The sequence below is a fragment of the Bubalus kerabau genome, chromosome 11 (genome assembly GCF_029407905.1).
Source record: "Bubalus kerabau isolate K-KA32 ecotype Philippines breed swamp buffalo chromosome 11, PCC_UOA_SB_1v2, whole genome shotgun sequence".
NCBI lineage: Eukaryota > Metazoa > Chordata > Mammalia > Artiodactyla > Bovidae > Bubalus > Bubalus kerabau.
This window is the reverse complement of record NC_073634.1, coordinates 24,130,797-24,155,857: the sequence shown is the minus strand read 5'-3', so window position 1 is coordinate 24,155,857 and position 25,061 is coordinate 24,130,797. Positions and strand designations below refer to the sequence as shown.

Genomic DNA, 25,061 nt, shown 5'->3' with positions numbered 1-25,061 from the left:
TGTGGTGTGGGCTCTGGCAGTAATACTTCCCTGTGGTGTGGGTTCTAGCAGTAATACTTCCCTGTGGTGTGGGCTCTGGCAGTAATACTTCCCTGTGGTGTGGGTCGTAGCAGTAATACTTCCCTGTGGTGTGGGCTCTGGCAGTAATACTTCTCTGTAGTGTGGGTTCTAGCAGTAATACTTCCCTGTGGTGTGGGTTCTGGTAGTAATACTTCCCTGTGGTGTGGGTTCTGGTAGTAATACTTCCCTGTGGTGTGGGTCATAGCAGTACTTGATAGCTTCAGTGTCCTCTCTCTTAGGATAGGTAGATGAAAGGGGAGTTAGTATTATCAGGGAGACTTCTTCAGAATACAGACCGTGCCTCTCTATACTTATATCATCACATGTATGGTTTTCTGTTTTTTTTTTTAATGGTTTTATCTATTTATTTATTTTTGGCTGCACTGGGTCTTCATTGCTATGTGGGCTTTTCTCTAGTTGTGGCGAAGCGGAAGCTACTCTGGTTGCAGTGCATGGGCTTCTCACTGAAGTGGCTTCTCTCGTTGTGGAGCATGGGCTCTAGGGCTCATGGCTCGGCAGTTGTGGCTCCTGGGCTCTAGAGCACAGGCTCGATAGTTGTGGCACACCGGCTTAGTTGCTCCACAACATATGGGATCTAACTGGATCAGGGATCAAACTCGTGTCTCCTGCATTGGCAGGTGGATTCTTTACCACTGAGCCACCAGGGAAGCCCCACATACATGTATTTAAATGAGTTTCCCCTCTGTGGTTTGATATTACTTTTTGATATTAGTCTTTTTTTGTCATGTTTCACACGTGGCAGGTATGGTTTCCACACTGAACACTGTCAGGCAGCGCTGAGGATTTGCGATGGAGACGTGGGGGCATCACTGGAACGCCTGCTCACCCAGTGCTTTTCAGAGACATTTGGAGAGAGGATGAAGATATCTGAGGCAGTTGCGCACATGAGCTTGGATGAGTGTGTGGAACAGCGACAGGAAGAGGCATTTGCTCTCAAGTCAATCTGTGGAGAAAAATTTATAGAAAGAATTCAAAACAGAGTCTGGACCATTGGATTAGAACTGGAGTATTTGACAAGTAAATTCTGCAAATTCAAGCAAAAGGAAAGTACCAAAAATACACAGGAGGCTTCACTTGAAGTCTGCAAATTTTACCTCAAAGGAAATTGTAAATTTGGATCAAAGTGCAAATTTAAACATGAAGTGCCCCCAAATCAAATTGTCGGAAGAGTCGAAAGAAATGTAGATGATTCTCATCTAAATGCTAATGAAGATGCATCCTTTTTATATGAACTTGAAATTCGATTTTCTAAGGACCACAAATACCCCTACCAAGCTCCTCTTGTGGCATTTTATTCCACCAATGAGAATCTACCTCTGGCTTGTCGTTTACATATTTCTGAGTTCCTTTATGGCAAAGCCTTGACATTTGCAGAAACTTCAGAACCTGTTGTATATTCTTTGATAACCCTCCTAGAGGAAGAATCAGAAATAACCAAGTTACTAACAAATACCCATCACAAGTACAGTGTCCCTCCTGTGAACTTTCTGCCAGTATCACCTGGAACCAGACTAAATAATCCTGTCTGTCGTAAACCAGTGATTCCAAGTAATTCGTTTTTTTCGAATCAAATTCCAGAAGGTACGTAAGGCACTGACCTGGTGGAGGGTGTTGTGGAGTGGGGCATTTGGAATGATGGATTCAAGAAATCAGAAGTTTTAAGGGCTGATCTGGGGTCTCCAGTGATCTTAGGCAAGTCATTCTCCTCAGTTTAAGGCCAAAAAAGAAGGAGAATCCTCTGAACTGTGACCTGACTTTCATTGTAAGGCCAAGTTGTGACACTGTATTCTGGCTCACTGAATCAGTCAAAAGTTTATAATGATGTATATAAGCTCATTTTAGCAGGTAAGGGCTGGAAGAACCTTAAAGCATCCTTTCAGAAAATCTGCTTCATTTAATCCATTTGGTTTCATGTGATTACTTCTGGTACTGTCTATAGGATTACTTTCAAATGAGTTTTTAGAGATACTTGTCTTTCTGGACCACTGTCCATACTCTCCTGCTTTTAGCATGATAGACCCCCAGAATTCATCAGGGCAGGGCTCTCTTTATGAATCCCTAAATCCTCAAATAGAGAAATGTTTGTACAAGCCTATGGCTTTCTCCAGATCCAGATGTGCTATACAGAAGTTAACCCCCTTTCAAAGTTCACCATAGGATTCAGAGAAACAAGTTTTTATTATTTCCCAAGAGTTCCTAGATAGACGTCAACAGGTAAAGAACAATGAAACCACCAAGATGTGGATGCTAGACAGTTGGCTGGGTTCATTCACCTGCCCCTTGACTTACTGCCAGCTTGCAGCTAGTTCTGGCACATGGGACTCGGATATATTCCTCAAGAAATGACAAACTATGTGTCATGGATTTTGGTGGGGGGATAACAGCTTTATTAATACATAATTTACATACCATGAAATTCACCCTTTTGAAGTGTACAGTTGAGTGATTTTTAGTATATCACAGAATTGCACATTCATGACCACTGTTTAATTCTGGGACATTTTCATCACCCCATAAAGAAACGCCATACATGTTAGCAAGTCACTCCTCGTTTCTCCCTTTCCACAAGGCCTAACAACCATGAGTCAACATTCTGTCCCTATGGATTTGCCTCTCCTGGACATTTCATGGAAATGAAATCATACAGTAAATACATGGCTTTTTGTAATTGGTGTCTTTCACTTAGCATACATAATGTTGTCCAGGTTCATCCATATTGTAGCATGTATCAGTACTTCATTCCTTTTAATTACTGAATAATATTCCATTATATGGACATACCACGTTTTATTTATTGATTAATCATTTGATAGTCATTTGGGTTATTTTGTGTCATGGACATTTAGGGACACCTGCAAATATTTAATTCCTTAATTAACAAGGCATGCCCTGATTTTTTTTTCTTTGTTCTTAATTTGGTTTAAGCAAAGCCATTTATACTTGATTATAAGTTTATTTGAAGATGCATTTTAAATTCTTTAGCAGTAGAAGTAGTAGTGTGGAAATGAATGAATTTGTTTTATTCAAGCTTTAACTTTTCCTCTATTTTATGACTGTTGTTGTTACTTTGTTAGATAGTGACTTTCCCCCTTTGCTAAAGAAAGGGCTCCATATCGAAAACGTTTCCTTTTATCCCCTTCAAGTTGAAAAAGAATCAGAGCCTGAGGAGGAGACAGATGAGGATGAAGGTCCAGCACCAGTTATGGTGGAGAATGAAAGCTATGTCAACCTTAAGAAAAAGATTTCCAAAAGATATGACTGGCAGGCAAAATCAGTACATGCTGAAAATGTCAAAATCTGCAAGCAGTTCCGAATAAAACAGGTAGGGTATTCTAAGAGAATGGCTAGTATTGCCTCCCTAATGTATGGATGAAGGGATTAGGAATTAGGAAGCTTTGGCTACTCTCCATAGTATACTTTCAGTCTTTTACTCTGATTGGTCAAAGTTTCTGCATGCCACCACAAACTTGGATGCATGTTCTAACTAATTTTGGAAAATCTGATGCCTGATGAAAATGCAACATGTATATACCAAATATTCTGAGAATCATGTGGCTTTGGTACTGTGATAGAAATCTGATAAGTGAAAGAAAAATTAGTTCTGTGACTTACATTAGAAATACCAGTATAGAAAAGGATAAGGAGGGACTCTTAACCCTATTTCAAGCCCTCACAGGATAAATCATTTATCCAGGGTCACATAGCTGCTAAGAGGCAACACAAGGTTTCAAGCTAATTCTGTTTCCAAAGTTCAATAGTTTTACCTCATTACCTCAAAAAAACAATAGTTTTACCTCATTCACATGAAGATTATTTTAAAAGAATTCATTAAGTGAACTGTTAGGGTAGAGTTGGATGTAGGATAAAGATGAGTTACTTAAATCAGTTTGGGGATTGGATTATATGCTGTCTAAGAGCTCTTCCAACTTTAAAGTTCTGTGATTCTGATTTTTGACACTGTATTAACACAAGTACATATATGCTGCAACACCCATAGAGTGTCGAATTAAAAAATCATACCATAAATAATAAGATGGTAGAAATTAAAAATTACACATTCAGTTTGAGTGTGTGTTTACAGTGGTAAATTTATATGATTAAATTATATATAGATAATGTATATGTTAATATAAATCCCTTACATTAGTCAAAAATACATCCACAGTTTCGACCTATAGTACAACATTTATAGCATTGGCCATTAGATGTCAAAGGGAGTTATATAGATGTGGTGATTGACTGAAAACCCTTTAGTGAGAGCTCTTAACTGTTGGTGATTTGGATAAAAATCTGATGCTGTGTAGAGCTGCACTGTTCTATATGGTAGCCTCTAGCCATGTGTAGCTATTTAAAGTTTAACTAAAATTAAGTATAATAAAAATTTCAGTTCCTGGATGTTATTTAAATGCTCAATAGCCACATGTAGCCACATGTTGCTATATTGGACAATGCAAATATAGAACATTACCATCAGCACAGCAAGTTCTGTTGAATAGTGCTGGTGTAGAGATTGTTACAAAAAGAGCTGGATAGGTGCTAGGCAAGAGGGGTTTTTCCTAAAATCCTTCAGTTTATTCAGATGTAGGAAAGCCACACAGATTCCACAGCTTGTTCTGGCAGATTCTCTGAACAGTCTTCTGACCAGCATCCCACCCCCAACAAATCTTCACTTTCTATCCCTAAGCAAATTGATGAAGAAAGGACAGAAAAGGTATGTCTAACTTTGGGATTCCACGTTCAGAGCTTCGTGAAAGGTTATTCAGAGCAACCAAACTGATGTCTTATTTTTGTTTTATTAGGCCTCCAGACAGTTCCAGTCAGTTCTACAAGAAAGACAGTCGCTCCCTGCTTGGGAAGAAAGAGAAAACATTCTCAAGCTGTTGAGCAAGCACCAAGTGCTTGTTATAAGTGGTATGACTGGGTAAGAATGCAATCTATTGGTAATGCAGCTTTCGTCTGTGAATACGGTGTGTGCCCAGGCTACCACCGCTAGTTCTTCTTTTAAAAAGGAAAAAACAGGAGCTGGTGTTATTTGTGCTTCTTCCTGTCAAATATTAAATAATATCTCACAGAGGCAAACAGCGTGGCAACTGTAACCAATTCAAAACAAACAAAACTCAGAAATTTGGGAATTGATAGACCTTGCACACCACTGCCTTGAGTCAGTTTAAGGCAAAATGCCTAGCGGAAGGCTTTTAACAAGATCCATTTAAAAATGTGAAAAGTAATTCCAGACCATTTAGCTTGAAACTCTTCATCTAAATTTATTCTGAATTCCTTAAAGCTTTTGTTTAAGAACAGCTTAGGGTATCTTACTGTTTCTGTTTAATACTCTCCATGTGTTATCCAAACCTATTTATCAGAGACAAGCTGCAGGCTTAATTTAATTCTGTATTTGGTGATTTAGTCACTAAGTCCTGTCTGACTCTTGCAACCCCATGGACTATAACGTGCCAGGCTCCTCTGTCCATGGGATTCTCCAGGGGAGAATACTGGAGTGGGTTGCCATTTCTATGTTTAAGGGTTTTCGATTTAATTTGTGCCCAGACTCACAGATATAGTAGTAACTTTGTATCTTCCAGTTTCTTGTCTTTTTAACTTCGGTCTATTTATAGCCAAGCATGCATGCATTGGAGAAGGAAATGGCAGCCCACTCCAGGGTTCTTGCCTGGAGAATCCCAGGGGCGGGGAGCCTGGTGGGCTGCCGTCTATGGGGTCGCACAGAGTCGGACACGACTGAAGCGACTTAGCAGCAGCAGTGCCACACCAACGGGAAAAACAAAGTATTTTAATAATCATAAGATAATACTCCTGTTTCTCTGGGATTCATATGTCGAGTTCACATTCCTGGAGGCATTTATAGACCTTAAGCTACTGTTTAGTCAATAGTCCCAGTTTTACAAATAATAATAAACTGTTATTTGATTGCTTTGTTATTCTCAGTGCAAATTCCTAGGAGTTATCAGCTGTAGGTAATAAGTCAGTAGGTAGGTTTAGAAGATAAATGAAGCTGAACTTTGATTAGCTTTCTTAACTTTCCTCATTGCGTATGATTGCTTCTTCAGTTAAGTAGCACTTGAAAACCCTCATTTTAGGACTTATTTGTCCTACATCTTGTTGACATACAGATGTGGGAAAACCACACAGATTCCACAGTTTATTCTGGATGATTCTCTGAATGGACCCCCTGAGAAGGTGGCTAACATCATCTGTACCCAACCCCGACGAATCTCTGCCATCTCTGTTGCTGAACGCGTTGCTAAAGAAAGGGCAGAAAGAGTGGGTCTGACCGTGGGATATCAGATCCGGTTAGAAAGTGTGAAGGTTTGTATGCTCTTCTTATTTCCTGATGACAGAAGTTTAAATTTTTCAAGTACAAAGAGCCATTGGTGTCTGGATATTCACTGTAAAGTTGGTATATATACTTCAACAGGGCTGAAGTCCTTTTAGACATATTTTGGTTTAAACTGTTATTGGTCTATACGTAATTTCCTCTATAAAGACCTTCTTTTCTTTGTTGGCAGAAGTGATCTAGTAAGTGCTGCCTTACTCCTAAGACTGGGGCTTAATCCATTTAATCAAATATAGAATGAGTAAATTCAGAATTTGTTTCATCATTCACTGTTATCTTTTTGTTTTATAATAATTTTTAAATGCTTTCTATGAGTCCTAAAATTTTCATCTGAAGTGGGAAAGCTTTTGTTGTTATTGCCAGCAAGAAACTATGCATTTAGTCTCTTGGTTTATATTAAATGGAACTGCTGGTGTGTTCAATATTCTTTATCCCTACCCATTAAAAATGGCTTTGCCGGGAAAGTGTTTCCTTTTCTCAAAAATTTCATTAACGTTTTCTGTGCCCTTTTACGGGTAAGTCCTCAGCCACCAGATTGTTATACTGCACCACAGGAGTGCTGCTAAGAAGGCTGGAGGGAGACACAGCTCTACAGGGAGTCACCCATATCATTGTTGATGAAGTTCATGAGAGGACAGAAGAAAGGTAAAACAAAGATTTTCCAAATGAGCACCCACATGCATAGAATGGAGACAAGGCTGAAAGAATTTTGTTCTGCTTCCAGTTCAGTTCCTTAGGGCTAGTAATGGTAGTTACCATAGAAAAGGCCTAAGTTAAAGAAGAGGAACTGCTTTCCTGGTCTCCAGGGTCTGACACAGAAAATGCTAGACAGCACATGTTCATCACTGGAAGAGTCATCCTGTTAGATGGACATCATCTAGTAAGAGGCACCTTGCTGAGCTGGGCACTGTACTTAGCAGGAGTGTCGTGTGTAATGCATGTTGCAGCTAATGGATTAGTCAGTATGTGCTTTCTTCTGTATTCATTTGGTCAGTCGTTCAGTCCTGATGTGCTAAGTGCTAAGTTGCTTCAGTCATTTCTGACCCTTTGCAACCCCGTGCACTGTAGCCTGGCAGTCTCTGTCCATGGAATTCTCCAGGCAAGAATACTGGAGTGGGTTGCCATGCCCTTTTCCAAGGGGAATTTCCCAACCCAGGGATTGAACCCATGTCTCTTCCATCTCCTGCATTGGCAGCCAGATTCTTTACCACTAGCACCACCTGGGAAGCCCATTCAGTTCTGATATTCATTCATATATTTATTCAGCCTGTATTAACTGCCAGGTGGCGTATTAATTGCTGGGGATACTATAGTGAACAAACTCATGGTTACCCTTCATCTCTTATGGTCTGCTAGGAAAAACAAATAATGAGCAGGTAAATAACTACAAATTGGAATAAGTACCATAAAGGAATAAACAGGAAGCTGTGTTTGGGGGGAGAGATTCTCGCCTTGAGATAGTAGAGATTATATCTCTGAAGAAATTACATTTAAATTAAAAACAGAAGTATGGAAAGGAGTCTCATGAGACAATAGAGGGGAAGCCAGGCATTTGCAAAGACTCTGCAGTAGTAAAGGGCTTCGTGAGTTTAAAAACTGGGGGAAAGCCAGTGAAGCTGAAAGCATTTCAGTAGTGAAATGAGAGGAAAGGTGACAGTTAAAAAAAAAAGGCAGGAAACTATGCACTGTGAATAATAAAGCATTTGGATTTTACTTTAATGGAATTAAGTCATTAAAGGCTTGAAATATAAAACAAAAATCTCAATATTTTTAAAGGAAGGACCATTAAATAGATGGCAATCATAGTTTGTCATGTAGTTGTTGTTTTTCGGTTGTTAAGTTGTGTCCGACTCACTGCGACCCCGTGGACTACAGCATGCCAGGCTCCCCTGTCCCTCACTGTCTCCTGGAGTTTAATTAAATTCTTGTCCATTGAGTCAATGGTGCTCTCCAGCCATCTCATCCTCTGCCACCCTTTTCTTTTGCCTTCAATCTTTCCCAGCATCAGGGTCTTTTCCAGTGAGTCAGCTGTTCTCATCAGGTGGCCAAAGTATTGAAATTTCAGCTTCAGAATCAGTCCTTCCAATGAATTTTCAGTGTTGATTTCCTTTAGGATTGACTGCTTTGACCTCGTCGCAGTCCAAGGGACTCTCAAGAATCTTCTCCAGCAACACAATTCAAAGGCATCAGTTCTTCAGTGCTCAGCCTTTTTTATGGTCCAGTGGTCAAATCCTTACATGACTTCTGGAAAAACCAAAACTTTGACTATATGGACCTTTGTTGGCAAAGTGATGTCTTTGTTTTTTTACATGCTGTCTAGGTTTGTCATAGCTTTTCTTCCAAGGAGCAGGCGTCTTTTAATTTCATGGTTACAGTCACCGTCCGCAGTGATTTTAGAGCCCAAGAAGAGGAAATCTGTCACTGCTTCCAGTTTTCCCCATCTATTTTCCATGAAGTGATGGGACCAGATGCCATGATCTTAGTTTTTTGAATGTTGAGTTTTAAGCCAGCTTTTTTATTCTCTTCTTTCAACCTCATTCAGACTTAAATTGAAGTAAGTAGGGAAAACCACAAGACCATTCAGGTATGGCCTAAATCAAATCCTTTACAATTATACTGTGGAAGTGGCAAATAGATTCAAGGGATTAGATCTGATAGAGTGCCTGAAGAACTATGGACGGAGATTCATGACATTGTACAGGAGGCAGTGATCAAGGCCATTGCCAAGAAAAACAAATGCAAAAAGGTAAAATGGTTGTCTGAGGAGGCCTTACAAATAGCTGAGAAAAGAAGAGAAGTGAAAGGCAAAGGGGGAAAGGAAAGATATACCCATTTGAGTGCAGAATGCCAAAGAATAGCAAGGAGAGATAAAAAGACTTCCTCTGTGATCAGTGCAAAGAAATAGAGGAAAACAACGAATGGGAAAGACTAGAGATCTCTTCAAGAAAATTAGAGATACCAAGGGAACATTTCATGCAAAGATGGGCTCAATAAAGGACAGAAATGGTATGAACCTAACAGAAGCAGAAGATATTAAGAAGAGGTGGCAAGAATACACAGAACTATACAAAAAAGATCTTCATGACCCAGATAACCATGATGGTGTGATCACACACCTAGAGCCAGACATCCTAGAATGTGACATCAACTGGACCTTAGGAAGCATCACTATGAACAAAGCTAGGTGGTGATGGAATTCCAGTTGAGCTATTTCAAATCCTAAAAGATGATGCTGTGAAAGTGCTGCACTCAATATGTCAGCAAATTGGGAAAACTCAGCAGTGGCCACAGGACTGGAAAAGGTCCATTTTCATTCCAATCCCTAAGAAAGGCAATGCTAAAGAATGTTCGAAGTACCACACAATTGCACTCATCTCACACACTAGTAAAGTAATGCTCAAAATTCTCCAAGCCAGGCTTCAATGATACGTGAACCATCAACTTCTAGATGTTCAAGCTGGATTTAGAAAAGGCAGAAAAACCAGAGATCAAATTGCCAACATCCATTGGATCATTGAAAAAGCAAGAGGATCCCAGAAAAACGTCTGCTTTATTGACTATGCCAAACCCTTTGTGTGGATCACAATAAACTGTGGAAAATTCTTCAAGAGATGGGACTACCAGACCACCTTACCTGCCTCCTGAGAAATCTCTATGCAAGTCAAGAAGCAACAGTTAGAACTAGACATGGAACATCAGACTGGTTCCAAATTGGGAAAGGAGTATGTCAAGGCTATATAATGTCACCCTGCTTATTTAACTTCTATGCAGAAATGCATCATGAGAAACGCTGGGCTGGATTAAGCACAAGCTGGAATCAAGATTGCTGGGAGAAATTTCAATAACAGATATGCAGGTGACACTACCTTTATGGCAGAAAGCAAAGAACTAAAGAGCCTCTTGATAAAGAGAGTGAAAAAGTTGGCTTAAAACTCAACATTCAGAAAACTAAGATCATGGCACCCGGTCCCATCACTTCATGGCAAATAGATGGGGAAACAGTGAGAGACTATTTTTGGGGGCTCCAACATCACTGCAGATGCTGACTGCAGCCATGAAATTAAGAGATGCTTGCTCCTTGTAAGAAAAGCTATGACAAACCTAAACAGCATATTAAAAAAGCAGAGACATTACTTTAACAACAGAGGTCCGTCTAGTCAAAGCTATGGTTTTTCCAGTAGTCATGTATGGATGTGAGAGTTGAGCCATAAGAAAAGCTGAGCTCCAAAGAATTGATGCTTTTGAACTGTAGTGTTGGGGAAGACTCTTGAGAGTCCCTTGTACTGCAAGGAGATCCAACCAGTCCATCCTAAAGGAAATCAGTCCTGAATATTCATTGGAAGGACTGATGGTGAAGCTGAAACTCCAGAACTTTGGCCACCTGATGCGAAGAACTGACTCACTGGAAAAGACCCTGTGCTGGGAAAGATTGAAGGCAGGAGGAGAAGGGGACGACAGAGGATGATAGGGTTGGATGGCATCACCAACTTGATGGACATGAGTTTGAGCAAGCTCTGGGAGTTGGTGATGGATAGGGAGGCCTGACGTGGTACAGTCCATGGGGTCACAAAGAGTCGGACACAACTGAGCGACTGAACTGAACTGAACTGAAGAGGCTCTTCAGTTCCTCTTCACTTTCTGTCATTAGAGTGGTATCATCGCCATGTCTGAGGTTGATATTTCTCCTGGCAATCTTGTCATGTGGATCATGCTCTAAAGCAGTAAAGTAGTGGTAAAAAGAGATGATCCTGTGAAAATAATGAGGCTTTTGCCAAAAGGACTATACTATTATAAGTATCTTGAGAAGAAGAAGAATCTAAGTTAAGTTGAAGGGCTGACAGAGAAGCCAAAATAGATCATAGTAAAACTAAAAAGGAGAAAGAAACACATGTGAAAAGAGGTCCCAGCTACTGCTGAGAAATAGTTTTCAAGAACTGAACAGGAAAGACATACAACCAGAAGACTGTTAGAAAAAATAAATAACACTGATCTAGTTATAAATAGGAAATATAAAGAAATTTCGAACTAAAGAAAAAGATTTTTATATAAAAAGAATAGATCAGGGAATTCCCTGGTGATGCAGTGGTCAGTACTCAGCACTTTCACTGCTGGCTCCCCAGTTTTGATCCCTGGTCAGCAGTCCACGGGGGTTACGGAGTCAGACACAACTGAACACACACATACTCGCAGTCCACGGGGGTCACAGAGTCAGACACAACTGAACACACACATACTCGCAGTCCACGGGGGTCACAGAGTCAGACACGACTGAATACACACATACACGCAGTCCACGGGGGTCACAAAGAGTCAGACACGACTGAACACACACATACACGCAGTCCACGGGGGTCACAAAGAGTCAGACACGACTGAACACACACACGCAGTCCACGGGGGTCACAGAGTCAGACACAACTGAACACACACATACACGCAGCCCACGGGGGTCACAAAGAGTCAGACACGACTGAACACACACATACACGCAGTCCACGGGGGTCACAAAGAGTCAGACACGACTGAACACACACATACACGCAGTCCACGGGGGTCACAGAGTCAGACACGACTGAACACACACATACACGCAGTCCACGGTCACAGAGTCAGACGCGACTGAACACACACATGCACACACACGAGGCACTGAGATCCTGCAAGCCGCATGGTGTAGCCAAAACATTGTTTTAAGAATAATAAATTAAAAAAATTCCTAGAACAAAACAATAATAAATTTTAAGTAGCTGTATAGAAAGCACTGAAAATCTGTGTTTGACGGGCAAATCATCTTTTTGTAGAGACTCGGAGAACAGTGGGGAAAAGTAAATGGTAAATAGCGTCAGTTTGCCACTAAATGGTAAAATGAACATTTGAAAAAAGAACTAAGAATCACTGAACAACTCTGAAGAAGAAATCAAAGCATTCTACCAAAATAATACTATTTAAATGATTGTATTCTAAAAATAAATTTTTAAATTTTAGGGGAAGTTATTTTGAACATAAAAAATAGCTCTGGGTTTTATAACATTTATGGTTCCACAAACTCAAAGAAACTGGAGGATAGCACTGGATCTGGTTTCTGGCTGCAATGGTGTTCTCAGAAAAAGATTTTTATAAAAACTTAGTGACATATAGGGGCTTCCCTAGTGGTTCAGCAGTAGAGAATCTGCCTGCAGTGCAGGAGTCGGGGTTCAGTCCCTGGTCAGGAAGATCCCCTGAGGAGGGCATGGCAGCCCACTCCAGTATTCTTGCCTGGAGAATCCCATGGAGCAGGGAGCCTGGCGGGGCTACAGCTCTTAGGGTTGCAAAGAGTTGAACACAGCTGAAGTGACTTAGCACACACAGTGACATATAGAATATTAGCAGTTTCTGAATAAAGATAAATAACACACTGGAGAAGGGAGATTTGAGAATTTACAAATACCTGTCTATGGGAATGGACTGTTGAAATTATAAGAAAAAGTAGGGGAATTATAACAAAAAGTAGGGAAAGTGACTGAAAAAGGCAGAAAATAGCAAATTCTAGGAACTAAGATCAGTTAAGAAATAAGATAAAAGGTTGAATAGAGAAAAATTATATTTAAATTTTTTAATAAATTTTTTGATCAGAGAGACAACATTATTTTAACACATTTAGGCAATGTCAAGAAAATCTTCCCTTATAGAATGGCTAATTACATGTTAGAATTTGGTCTGTTTTCTTCTGGGAGTATATTGGGAGTTAGGAAAGAGATGTGTGTCCGTAAACACTATTGGGATTATATAGTGTGTGCAGCTTTTGATCTAATATTTAATAGCATGAACTGTCTTTGAAATTATTATTAATAATTGCATGAGGAAATTCTAATGTATGGATATATCATAAATTATTGGGTTGGCCAAAAACCCAAATTAAGTTTTTGGCCAACCGAATACCTAATCACTTGCCTATTGTTATATTATTTTCCTATTCCCTAAAATAGAAACAGAAAAATCATAAATGTAATTAAATTAGCTCATTAAAGAAAACTAAGTAGTATAAGAATATACTCTTATGAAAAATGGAAACAATGTAGATAAAGCCAAAGTCCCCTGTAACAGTCTCAAACCATTCCTGATCCCTTCCCCAGAGATAACTGCAGCAGTTAAATTGGTGATAAATATTAACATATATGCTTGCTTTGTCAGAAATAGGTACTTTTGTTTCATGACCTTTTTTTCTTTGACAAATTATATATTCATTTAGTAAATCAACAAGCATTTATTGAGCACCTGCTATGTCCAGGCATTGGTCTAGGTACTAAAGTAGTATCTTACAGAACAAAATAACCAAAATCCCTGTCCTCATAGAGCTTGCATTCTAGTGAGAGAGCCCAACATTGAGCAAGACAAAGAAGTAAAATATAAGATATGTTTGTTAAGTGCTAAGAAGAGAAAGGGTAATATGAAATGCAAGGGAAGAGAGCATTTGCAATTTTAAACATGGTGACCAGGGAAGGCCTCGCTGAAAAGGCACATTTTGAGTCAAGATTTGAAGAAAGTGACTGAGTGAGCTTACCTCTGTGAGTATCTGGGAGAAGCCCTTTCTAGGCACATTAATAATACATGCAGGGGACCTGAGGTCCATGTCTTAAAGACATCAAGGAGAACGTTGTGGCTGAAGCCAAGTGAACAAGAGGAAGAGTGACAGGAAATGAGTAGTGGGGCTGCGGATTCTGGGGCCTCTTTAGTAAGAACTTTGGTAAGTCATTTGAAGGATGTTGAGCAGAAGAGTGGAACAGTCAGGTTTACATTTGAACAGAATTATTGGTCTGCCATATTGAGAATAGATTTCAGGGGGTCAAGGGCTGGGGAAACCAGTTAGGCCATTGCTGTTCTGTGGTACATAGCGTTCTACTGCGTGGGTTCTTTTTCCACTAACAGTATGGCTTAGAGATGTTTTCATGTCTGTAGCTAGAGTTCCACTCCATTCCTTTTATCTGCCTCATGTTTTTCCTTAGAATGGATGATACTGTCTTAATTAACCATTTTTTGATTGATAGACATTTCAGTAGTTTCCAGTGATTTACTGTTATAAACTGTGCTATAATGAAAATCATTGTGTATGCCTCTTTATGTACATATAGATATCAAAGGGTAGAATTATCAAATGTAATGATAAATCCTGTTGGTATTTTGATTGGTACTACACATATTTTAGTTTATTTGATGGGAAATTGATAGCATTAAGTCTTTACATCTAGAAACATGATACATCTTTCTCAGACTGTTGTAAGTTTTTTTCACATAGGTATTATACTTACTTGAAATATGTCAAAATTTATTAATTTTCATATGTTAAATTTGTTTGATCCTCAGGTGTTTCTTTTATTTCCTCTAGTGACTTCTTACTGCTAGTTTTGAAAGACATTGTGTTGCAGAGACCAACTCTTCAAGTTATTCTGATGAGTGCAACCTTAAACGCTGAGCTCTTTTCAGAATATTTTAATTCCTGCCCAGTTATCACTATACCAGGTGATTAAAATGCATCATTAAATAAGTATTGTCCTAATAAGCAAATACAATTATTTTAAAGTTCATTTGAGATATAAATGAATAAGTATTTATACCTCCTTCTAGAGAAGAATGATTTGTTTATAACAAAATCATAACCATATAATGAAATTAATAAAGAGATAATGTTATATTCATTTGCTTGGAGATTTTAATTTATATGTGCTTTTAAAAAAAGTCTAGGTGATTGGATTTCTAGCATTCTGTTGTGTTTAATATCAAAATGTGAATTTATAATGGTAATCTGTCATAAAGAGGAAAGTTGTATCTATGTATAGCATATTTGTTCATTGATGAATTCTGCTAAATTTCTGGATATTGACCCCCTCTGGGAGTAAGTGAAATTGGGTAGTCTGTGTCTTCTTTTGGTGCTTTCAGTCTCATTGTGGGATTGATTTATCACCCTGGGCTTTTGGCTTATCCTTCTGCAGTGGATTGCTAAAGGAACAGTTTGGAAACACTGATAATAGTACTACTTGTTCTAGTTATAGAGGATATCAACAGGAGACTTAAAAATGAAATTATATTCTTGATCTAGAATACAGTTTTTGACTGTTACAAGGTCCCCTGTGAGAAAGGAGGTAGTGGGTAAAAAGGTATATTTTTTAAAAGAGGTAAACGTCTTATTAGCAAATTATCATTTCTCCAACTATACACTTGTTTTATTTATTAATGGGAATCTACTCCTTCCAATTTTTATCATCAAAAGCGTTTTTTGGATACTTTTAAGACCACAGAGCAAATAGCACCTTATTGTGCCAGGCTTCATTTTAAGAAAATTTTACATATACAAACAATTTCAAGATAGTTGAACAGGTAGTCTGAGACTTACTTGTTCTGTCTTCTTGTTTTCCTAGGTCGTACATTTCCTGTTGATCAGTTTTTTCTGGAAGATGCAATTGCTGTGACAAGGTAAGGAAGATATTATTTATTAAGGTTTGATGAAAGTCCTTGAAAACAAAAAAACTATTTTACCTCATTGTGCCCAGATACTGATAAATGTGTTATTTTTTCTTCTAATTTTTCAATTTTAGCAGTTTGCTTTCCCCTTTCAGCGAATATTTACTATTCAAATTGTTTGAATTCACAGGCAATATATTATGTATTCAGTTCAGTTCAGTTCAGTTGCTCAGTCATGTCTGACTCTTTGCGACCCCATGAATTGCAGCATGCCAGGCCTCCCTGTCCATCACCAATCCCGGGGTTCATTCAAACTCATGTCCATCGAGTTGGTGATGCCATCCAGCCATCTCATCCTCTGTCGTCCCCTTCTCCTCCTGCCCCCAATCCCTCCCAGCATCAGAGTCTTTTCCAATGAGTCAACTCTTCGCATGAAGAAGCCAAAGTACTGGAGTGTCAGCTTTAGCATCAGTCCTTCCAATGAACACCCAGGACTGATCTGCTTTAGGATGGACTGGTTGGATCTCCTTGCAGTCCAACGGACTCTCAAGAGTCTTCTCCAACACCACAGTTCAAAAGCATCAATTCTTTGGCGCTCAGCTTTCTTCACAGTTCAACTCTCACATCCATACATGACCACTGGAAAAACCATAGCCTTGAATAGACGGACCTTTGTTGGCAAAGTAATGTCTCTGCTTTTCAATATGCTGTCTAGGTTGGTCATAACTTTCCTTCCAAGGAGTAAGCATCTTTTAATTTCATGGCTGCAGTCACCATCTGCAGTGATTTTGGAGCCCAAAAAAATAAAGTCTGACACTGTTTCCACTATTTCCCTATCTATTTCCCATGAAGTGATGGGACCGGATGCCATGATCTTCATTTTCTGAATGTTGAGCTTTAAGCCAACTTTTTCACTCTCCTCTTTCACTTTCATCAAGAGGCTTTTTAGTTCCTCTTCATTTTCAGCCATAAGGGTGGTGTCATCTGCATATCTGAGGTTATTGATATTTCTCCCGGCAATCTTGATTCCAGCTTGTGTTTCCTCCAGTCCAGCGTTTCTCATGATATACTCTGCATATAAGTTAAATAAGCAGGGTGACTAAACAGCCTTGACGTACTCCTTTTCCTATTTGGAACTAGTGTGTTGTTCCATGTCCGGTTCTAACTGTTGCTTCCTGAGCTGCATATAGGTTTCTCAAGAGGCAGGTCAGGTGGTCTGGTATTCCCATCTCTTTCAGAATTTCCTACAGTTTGTTCTGATCCACACAGTCAAAGGCTTTGGCATAGTCAATAAAGCAGAAATAGATGTTTTTCTGGAACTCTCTTGCTTTTTCGATGATCCAGCAGATGTTGGCAATTTGATCTCTGGTTCCTCTGCCTTTTCTAAAACCAGCTTGGACATCTGGAAGTTCACGGTTCATGTATTGCTGAAGCCTGGCTTGGAGAATTTTGAGCATTACTTTCCTAGCGTGTGAGATGAGTGCAATTGTGCGGTAGTTTGAGCATTCTTTGGCATTGCCTTTCTTTGGGATTGGAATGAAAACTGACCTTTTCCAGTCCTGTGGCCACTGCTGAGTTTTCCCAATTTGCTGGCATATTGAGTGCAGCACTTTCACAGCATCATCTTTCAGGATTTGAAATAGCTCAAAGAATATATAATTATATATTTGTGTTAGCTGCTATTATCATTCTACCTTCAAGGAGTTTGCAGTGGATGTGGATGTTAAGATGTGTGTTTAAGTTTGGTACTGTATAGAGGATGATCATGTCTGTTGGATGCCAGCAGATTGCTGCTTTTTGGAAAATCTTGCATCCCTTTCCTATTCCTTGACCTTCAGATTCCCAGAGTTTTGTCCTTGCACTGTTTCTTCTCAGGCTGATTTCAGCTGTTGCTGCTGTGATTTCAGCTGCTGCTGCTGTGCCAAGAGCTCCCAGATCAGTATCTTCATTCCTAACCTCTGAACTCCAGAATGAAAACACCTGTCACATCTGACGCCTTAAATTTTTTTTCCTTCTCTCTGCTCTTTCAGTTTGTAATAAGCCCCCTCCTAATTCTTTGTTTATTTAATGATGCAATATTCTCAGGCTAACAACCCTAGCTAGATCAGTGGTTTTCAAACTTCATAGTGCAATAATCATACTTAGGGAGCTCATTAAAGTTGTGTTGTGGGCTGTATCCCATTTCCACTGAATGTCAACCTCTGGGGAAATTATCCTTCATCTAGTTTCCCTGTCTTTTTTCTCTTTTCCAAACTTACTACCCCCAAAATTATCTTAAAGCAGATCCAAAAGCATTCCAATGTGTTCTCCACCAAAAGTAGGGCATGATGGAATCCTAGACTGGTGGAGGAATAGCCCGTGAATTGGGCAGAAGTAGAGCAACATTGTGCTGAATGAGATGTGAAACAGGTGAATGTTGTCATTCCTCATCAACAGACCCACATCCATATCCACACGTTCCTTTGTCATCCCTGCTCAGGTATGTGTTGCAGGATGGGAGCCCATACGCCCGCTCCATGAAACAGATGTCAAAGGAGAAGCTCAAGGCCAGGCGCAGCAGAACCGCATTTGAGGAGGTGGAGGAGGACCTGCGCCTCTCCCTGCACCTCCAGGGTCAGGATTCTGTCAAAGATGCGGTGCCAGATCAACAGTTAGATTTTAAACAGCTCCTTGCCCGCTATCAAGGTAATGTGCTTCCTCGGGGAATTTTACAGTTATGCCGAGGGTAACCAGAAAAAGAAAAATGTAGCTCTTGTTTCATAGTTACCTTGTCTTTAATTCATCACAATAATAGAAAAATAACAGTTCCAGTACATATTAAAGTCATTATTATTTATATTTACCAGTGGGTTTTTTCTGATTATAAAAGAAATGTTTTCATTACAAAAAAATGAGATGGTAAAACATAAATTATATTCTTGAGTATTTTGTAACTTTGTATTTTGATGTGATTTCAAATTTAGAATTAAAAGTCTGCTGGACTGCAGTGAACTCTCCTATATCCTTTACCCTGATTCACCAGTTATTAACATTTTGCTTCATTTGCCCTGTGTTCACGTATATATATATTTCCTGAATGTTTTGAGGGTAAATTGCAGATATGATGTTCCTTAACCCTTAATATTTCAGTATATATTTTCTAGGAACAAGGACATCCTCTTACATAACAATAGGACATGGGAATTCCCTGGCAGTCCAGTGGTTAGGACTTAGCAGAACCGCTTCTAGGGTAGGATTCGATCCTTTCCTGGGCCCATGGTTCCATGCCTGGTCAGGGAACTAAAATCCTGCAAGCCATGTGGTACGGCCAAAAGAAAAACCCCACAACAATAGGCATGATCAAAATGAAAACATTTAACACAATATGGTACTTCTGTTTAATCCATAGTCCATATTCTCACTTTGTCAATTATTTTAATAATGTCCTTTATTGCTATTTTTTAAATGGTACAGTATCCAATTCAGGATTACATAGTACATTCAGTCATCATGTGTCTTTAGTTTCTTTTGATCTGGAAAAATTTGCCGGCCTTTATTTTTCTTTTATGATTTACATTTTTAAAGAGTTTTGGGCCAAGTATTTTGTAGAATGTCCCTTCATTTGGATTTGTCCAGTGTTGCCTGATGGTTAATTTTAGGTTATGTGTTTTTGGTTAGAAAACCACAGAAATAATGTTGAGCCTTGTTCTCAGTGCATCCTTTCAGGAGGATACAATGTTGGCTTCCCATTACTGGCAGTGTTAGCTTTGACCAACTGGTTAAGATGATGCCTGTGTTTCTTCTCTGTGGGGTTGTTATTTCTTCCCTTGGTAGTTGATGAGTCAGTTGTAGAGAGAGATTTGAAACTATTTAAATATCCTCAAAATTTCACCTACTAGTTTTAACATTATTCACTGGGCCTGGAAAATGACCTAAAATGGGCCTAAAAATCTTTTTTAGGGTCCACCCGGTGCTGAGTGCTTTCACCTGTGTTGTGAGGTGCTCTCTCCTCCATGCTAGATCCCACCCAACTTTGTTCCTAGATAGCCTTCCATATGTCAGCTGGGCTGAGTCCATAGAAATCCTAAGATAACTACTTTTGCTTTCTTTTTAAAGCCTAGACAGGTCTCAGCTGCTTTTCCTGTTCTCTTTTCCCTGGATTGCCACCCCAACTCCTCTTGGTCCTTCCAAAAAAAAAAAAAACCACTGTTTACCTTTCAAGATGTAAGGGCCTCAGATCCTTGCTACTTCTGTAGCAGAAAAGGCAAGTGAGTTTTCCTTTTCCTCCTTCCACCAGAGACTCAGTCCTGTGTGGGAAATGGTGATCATAAAGGAGCTACAGCATTAGCCATTTGTTCTGCTGTTCAGGAAGATTCACATAGCTCCCAAACATTTCACTTCATTTTCCCAACATCCTGGGAAGCAAGGTTAAGAGCATAGACTTGTATCTTACAGACCTGGACTTAACTCCCCAGGCTGTCATAAAACCAGTTAGATGCAAGTTCTTCATCCTCTCTATTGCTAGTTTCTGTATCTATAAAATGTGGTTATTTAGGAGATTAAATAAGACAATACAAATCAACAGCATAGGGCCAGTCAGTTAGTGCAGGCAGATAAGAATTTCTGACTCAAATGTTTGTGTTCTTTCTGTACTTCATACCAGCTGACAGTTCCCATTTCCTTATTCTGTTATATTAGTTAACAGGACTCTCTTTGGTTTCTCTTTTGAAATTCCAGAGTTTTCTTTAAGAATTTTGACTGGATCTAAGTCACAGTCCTTCTAATGTCCAGCATAGGAACACAGAAGTTCCGAAAGTGCCTCTGAGAAATCTTTTCTAAGGATTTGAGGTTGGGAGCCTGGCTCTGCTGCTGTTTTCTGTGTGATGCTGGGCCGGTCTCTTAGCTTCTCTTGGTCTCCCTCTCCCTCTGAAACAAAGACTTCTATCTAGCTGATCTCAGTGCTTTCTTTCACCTTTCAGAAAATTAAATGTTGTTCCCTAGCTCAATTTTTAAAACTTTTTCTAGTTGAAAGAGAATAATAAGTCTTTTAAAATATTGTATTGATTAGTAAGCCCTGCTGAACTTTTTTTAATTAAAAAAATATTTTTCATTTCCCTTTTTTTCCAGTTAACTGGTTCTCCTTTTGGAAAAGTCTGGCTATTTGGAATCTTGGCAAATAAAAATGATTCCTGCTCTGCCTTCCATACCATCCACATCTTTGCTTGCGTACCCTGTTTCTTCCTTTGTTTGACTTTTTACCAACATACAGTTCACTGTTAGAACAGCATTGTTTAAAAATGGCTTTTGCCTCTCTTCAAGCTTTTCAGCAAAATGTAGGAAGCTTCCCTTCCTTGATACCAACTACAGTTATTTAGCTGTGGTTAGATTCTGTTTCAGGTGATGGGTCATTAGAAAGACCTAAAGGAAAGGGCAGCTATCTTTGGAGAGTTAGTCTCCCCGTTTATGCTGTTCGTTTGTTTGGTTTGGGGACTTTGTTTTGTGGTAGTTGCTGCATGTAGACTCTTAGTTATGGCATGTGGGGTGTAGTTCCCTGACCAGGGATGGAACCCAGGCTCCGTGCATTGGGAGCACAGAGTCTTAGCCACTGGGCCACAAGGGAAGTCCCTGCTGTTTGTTTTTAAAAAGAGCTTATAGTTTCAAAAAGAGGCTTATAGTACAACATAAGGAACTATGTCTTTTACTAGGACTCATATGAATTAGAAGGAGACTGTAGACCCTTAACCTGAGGTCTGTGGGTAGACTTCAGCAGTGTTGGTGAAGCCATTAAAATCACATGTATTTTTCAGGGAAGATTCGTAACTTTTATGATTTTCATAAAGGAATCTAAAAGTTAAAAGCCACTGTTGTAAAAATGATGCTGAAAGCTGTGGTCTGGGTGCTTTGATTTTTACAATTACTGTTAGCTGGACTTTGTCTGATATGACTCACAACTTGGTTAAATCTGGAAGGGTTTTCTGAAATACATTTGACTTTAAATCTTGTTTCTAGAACTTAAACTGTCAATAGATGCATGGTAGATAAAAGGGGAAGGAAGGAAGACAGTAAAAAGTTGCCTCTCTGGCCCTTTGAAGCAGGGCCAGGAGCCTGCTCTTCAGGTAACAAAGTGCTGCTAGTGAGCCTGTACTTTCTGAGAGACTGAAGGAAAAAAGTTCATTTCTGTGCATTCAGTGTGAACATCTGTGTTATTAAATCAAGATACACCTAGTTCCCAGGCATATTTTCTTCAATAAGGCATGAAACTATTAATATCGTTATTATTTTTACCTTTCTTGCAGGAGTTAACAAATCAGTCATCAAAACAATGTCCGTTATGGATTTTGAAAAGGTTAATCTTGAATTAATCGAGGCCTTGTTAGAGTGGATTGTGGACGGAAAGCACTCCTACCCTCCAGGTAACTGTTGCTTGTCTCAAGTGTGAGCCGGCCAAGGGCAGGGACCCTCCTTCCTGACACAGGTTTGTGGGGACAGCCTGTCTTCCTGGAGCCCTCACCCCAGTTTTCTTCACCTTTCCATCTCCAGTTGTTGTAAAGTTCCTTATTAGATTTTTCAGGGGGAAATTTTACCTTTTACCCACTTGAGTAAAAGGACGTTAACAATACGAAATCCAAAAGGAAGAAGGCTGAAAAGAAGCCTACGTGTCTGCGTATTCAACACTCATTTGCCTCTCTGCATGCCTGCTCAATCGCTCAGTCATGTCTAACTCTTTGCAACCCCTGAACTGAAGCCCACCAGGCTCCTCTGTCTGTGGAATTTTCCCGGCAAGAATGCTGGAGTGGGTTGCCATTTCCTCCTCCAGGGGGTCTTTCCAACCAAGGGATCAAACCCACATCTCTTGCATCTCCTTCATTGGCAGGAAGATTCTTTACCACTGCACCATCTGGGAGTCCCGGGCTAAATGGGAATCTAGTAATGAGTGTTTGAGTCACATGAAGACTCGACAGTTGGAGACCACAGGACCATGGGGTCAAGAGAACAGACTTTGGAGAATCTGTTAAACTTCCTGTTGTCTACTCTGTAACCTTGGATGATAAAGCTCTTATCTTTTCTATGCCTCAGGCTCCTTGTGGTAAAGAAAAGTAAGTGAAAGTGAAAGTAAAGTCGCTCAGTCGTGTCCGACTCTTTGCGACCCGTGGACTGTAGCCCTTCAAACTCTTCTGTCCATGGGATTCTCCAGGCAAGAATACTGGAGTGGGTTGCCATTTCCTTCTCCAGGGGATCTTCCCGACCCAGGGATTGAACCCAGGTCTCCCACATTGCAGGCAGATGCTTTAACCTCTGCGCCACCAGGGAAGCCCCATGATAAAACAAAGACAATAATAAATCCTCTATTTTGAGGATTAAAAGAAACCATATATAAAACACTTAGCACAGTGCCTGGTATATAATTAATGCCCAGTAGCTACTGCCCCTAACAGTATTAAAATTATGGTAGTCTATTTATCATCGTTATTATTACGACTGTTATTACTCCTCCTCTTCCTGTTAATAACACAGGGCAATCCCTACTGTTGCCTTGCTCACTGTCTTCTTAGTGGCCCTCTTACCTCATCTGTAGCCCCTTACCCCCAGGATGAATGAATCCCCAGATCTCATAACTGGATCTTTCACATCAGTCAGGTTTCCATCAAATGTCTTCTCTTTAGAGAAGTCTTCTCTGACCACCCTGTTGCCTCTCCCTTCACTCTTATCATAATACCCAAAAATGGGTTTAATTTTTATTATAGTACTTTTAACACTATCCAAAATTGTAGTTCTGCTTACTAATGGTCTCCTTTAGTAGAATATAAACTCTTTAAGAATGAATCAGTTCAGTTCAGTCGCTCAGTCCTGTCCGACTCTTTGCGACCCCATGAATCGCAGCACGCCAGGCCTTCCAGTCCATCACCAACTCCCGGAGTTCACTCAGACTCACGTCCATCGAGTCAGTGATGCCATCCAGCCATCTCATCCTCTGTCGTCCCCTTCTCCTCCTGCCCCCAATCCCTCCCAGGATTTCTTAATTCTGTTCTAGGGTCTGAGGGATGTTCCTAAGACCCAGAACAGTACCAGGAATATTTAGGTATGGAATAAATATTTGTTGCATAAATAGCTGCAGCATTGTTAAATGATAATCAAGTGGAATCATAGATCAGAAAATTTTATTATGTGCTCATTCAGTTCAGTTCAGTTCAGTTCAGTCGCTCAGTCATGTCCAACTCTTTGTGACCCCATGAATCGCAACATGCCAGGCCCCCCTGTCCATCACCAACTCCCGGAGTTCACCCAGACTCACGTCCATCGAGTTGGTGATGCCATCCAGCCATCTCATCCTCTGTCGTCCCCTTCTCCTCCTGCCCCCAATTCCTCCCAGCATCAGAGTCTTTTCCAATGATTCAACTCTTCGCATTAGGTGACCAGAGTACTGGAGTTTCAGCCTCAGTATCATTCCCTCCAAAGAAATCCCAGGGCTGATCTCCTTTAGAATGGACTGGTTGGATCTCCTTGCAGTCCAAGGGACTCTCAAGAATCTTCTCTAACACCACAGTTCAAAAGCATCAATTCTTTGGTGCTCAGCTTTCTTCACAGTCCAACTCTCACATCCATACATGACCACTGGAAAAACCATAGCCTTGACTAGATGGACCTTTGCTGGCAAAGTAATGTCTCTGCTTTTCAATATGCTATCTAGGTTGGTCTTAACTTTTCTTCCAAGGAGTAAGGGTCTTTTAATTTCATGGCTGCAGTCACCATCTGCAGTGATTTTGGAGCCCAGAAAAATAAAGTCTGACACTGTTTCCACTGTTTACCCATCTATTTCCTATGAAGTGATGGGACCAGATGCCATGATCTTCGTTTTCTGAATGTTGAGCTTTAAGCCAACTTTTTCATTTACACAGTGCTTAGTGACTGCCCTTTTCTGCCTGGATTTTAATCATTAATGTTATTTTCTGAAGAAACATGTGAAACACACAGAATTATTGAAGTGCCTTATTTCTCACTTCTTGGCAAATAGCCAGTGTTGGTTAATGCATTATCACTGGATTAAATATCTTATTTCATCCCAAAGGAAAAGACTATTATTGAAAAAATTAAAGTATAGCAGTCAAAAAGAAATGTTGGAAAGTTATCTGAATTCAAAGTAAAGTTGATGTAGTGATTAGGCAGTTGGTGACATATTGTGAATATTAAAGATAACCTTGATACTGATGGCCAA

At 39.8% G+C, this 25,061-nt stretch overlaps 1 protein-coding gene and 1 long non-coding RNA gene across 6 annotated transcripts in view; one reads left to right on the top strand and one right to left on the bottom strand.

The window, feature by feature from the left end:
* DHX57 (DExH-box helicase 57) overlaps positions 1–25,061 on the top strand; it is a 65,721-nt gene that overhangs the window by 18,981 nt on the left and 21,679 nt on the right. For all 5 annotated transcript variants that reach the window (XM_055539857.1, XM_055539856.1, XM_055539858.1 and 2 more), the window contains 9 exons: positions 824–1,662; positions 3,225–3,403; positions 4,881–5,002; positions 6,210–6,405; positions 6,954–7,078; positions 14,796–14,929; positions 15,826–15,880; positions 18,348–18,553; positions 22,144–22,260. In XM_055539857.1, the coding sequence (XP_055395832.1) occupies positions 824–1,662; positions 3,225–3,403; positions 4,881–5,002; positions 6,210–6,405; positions 6,954–7,078; positions 14,796–14,929; positions 15,826–15,880; positions 18,348–18,553; positions 22,144–22,260 (1,973 nt within the window). The remainder of the gene's footprint in view (positions 1–823; positions 1,663–3,224; positions 3,404–4,880; positions 5,003–6,209; positions 6,406–6,953; positions 7,079–14,795; positions 14,930–15,825; positions 15,881–18,347; positions 18,554–22,143; positions 22,261–25,061) is intronic.
* Positions 891–20,169, bottom strand: LOC129622939 (uncharacterized). Its single transcript, XR_008700192.1, has 3 exons — positions 20,062–20,169; positions 15,801–15,870; positions 891–1,024 (listed from the first exon to the last, which is right to left on the bottom strand). It is a non-coding gene; the product is annotated as an uncharacterized LOC129622939 (long non-coding RNA).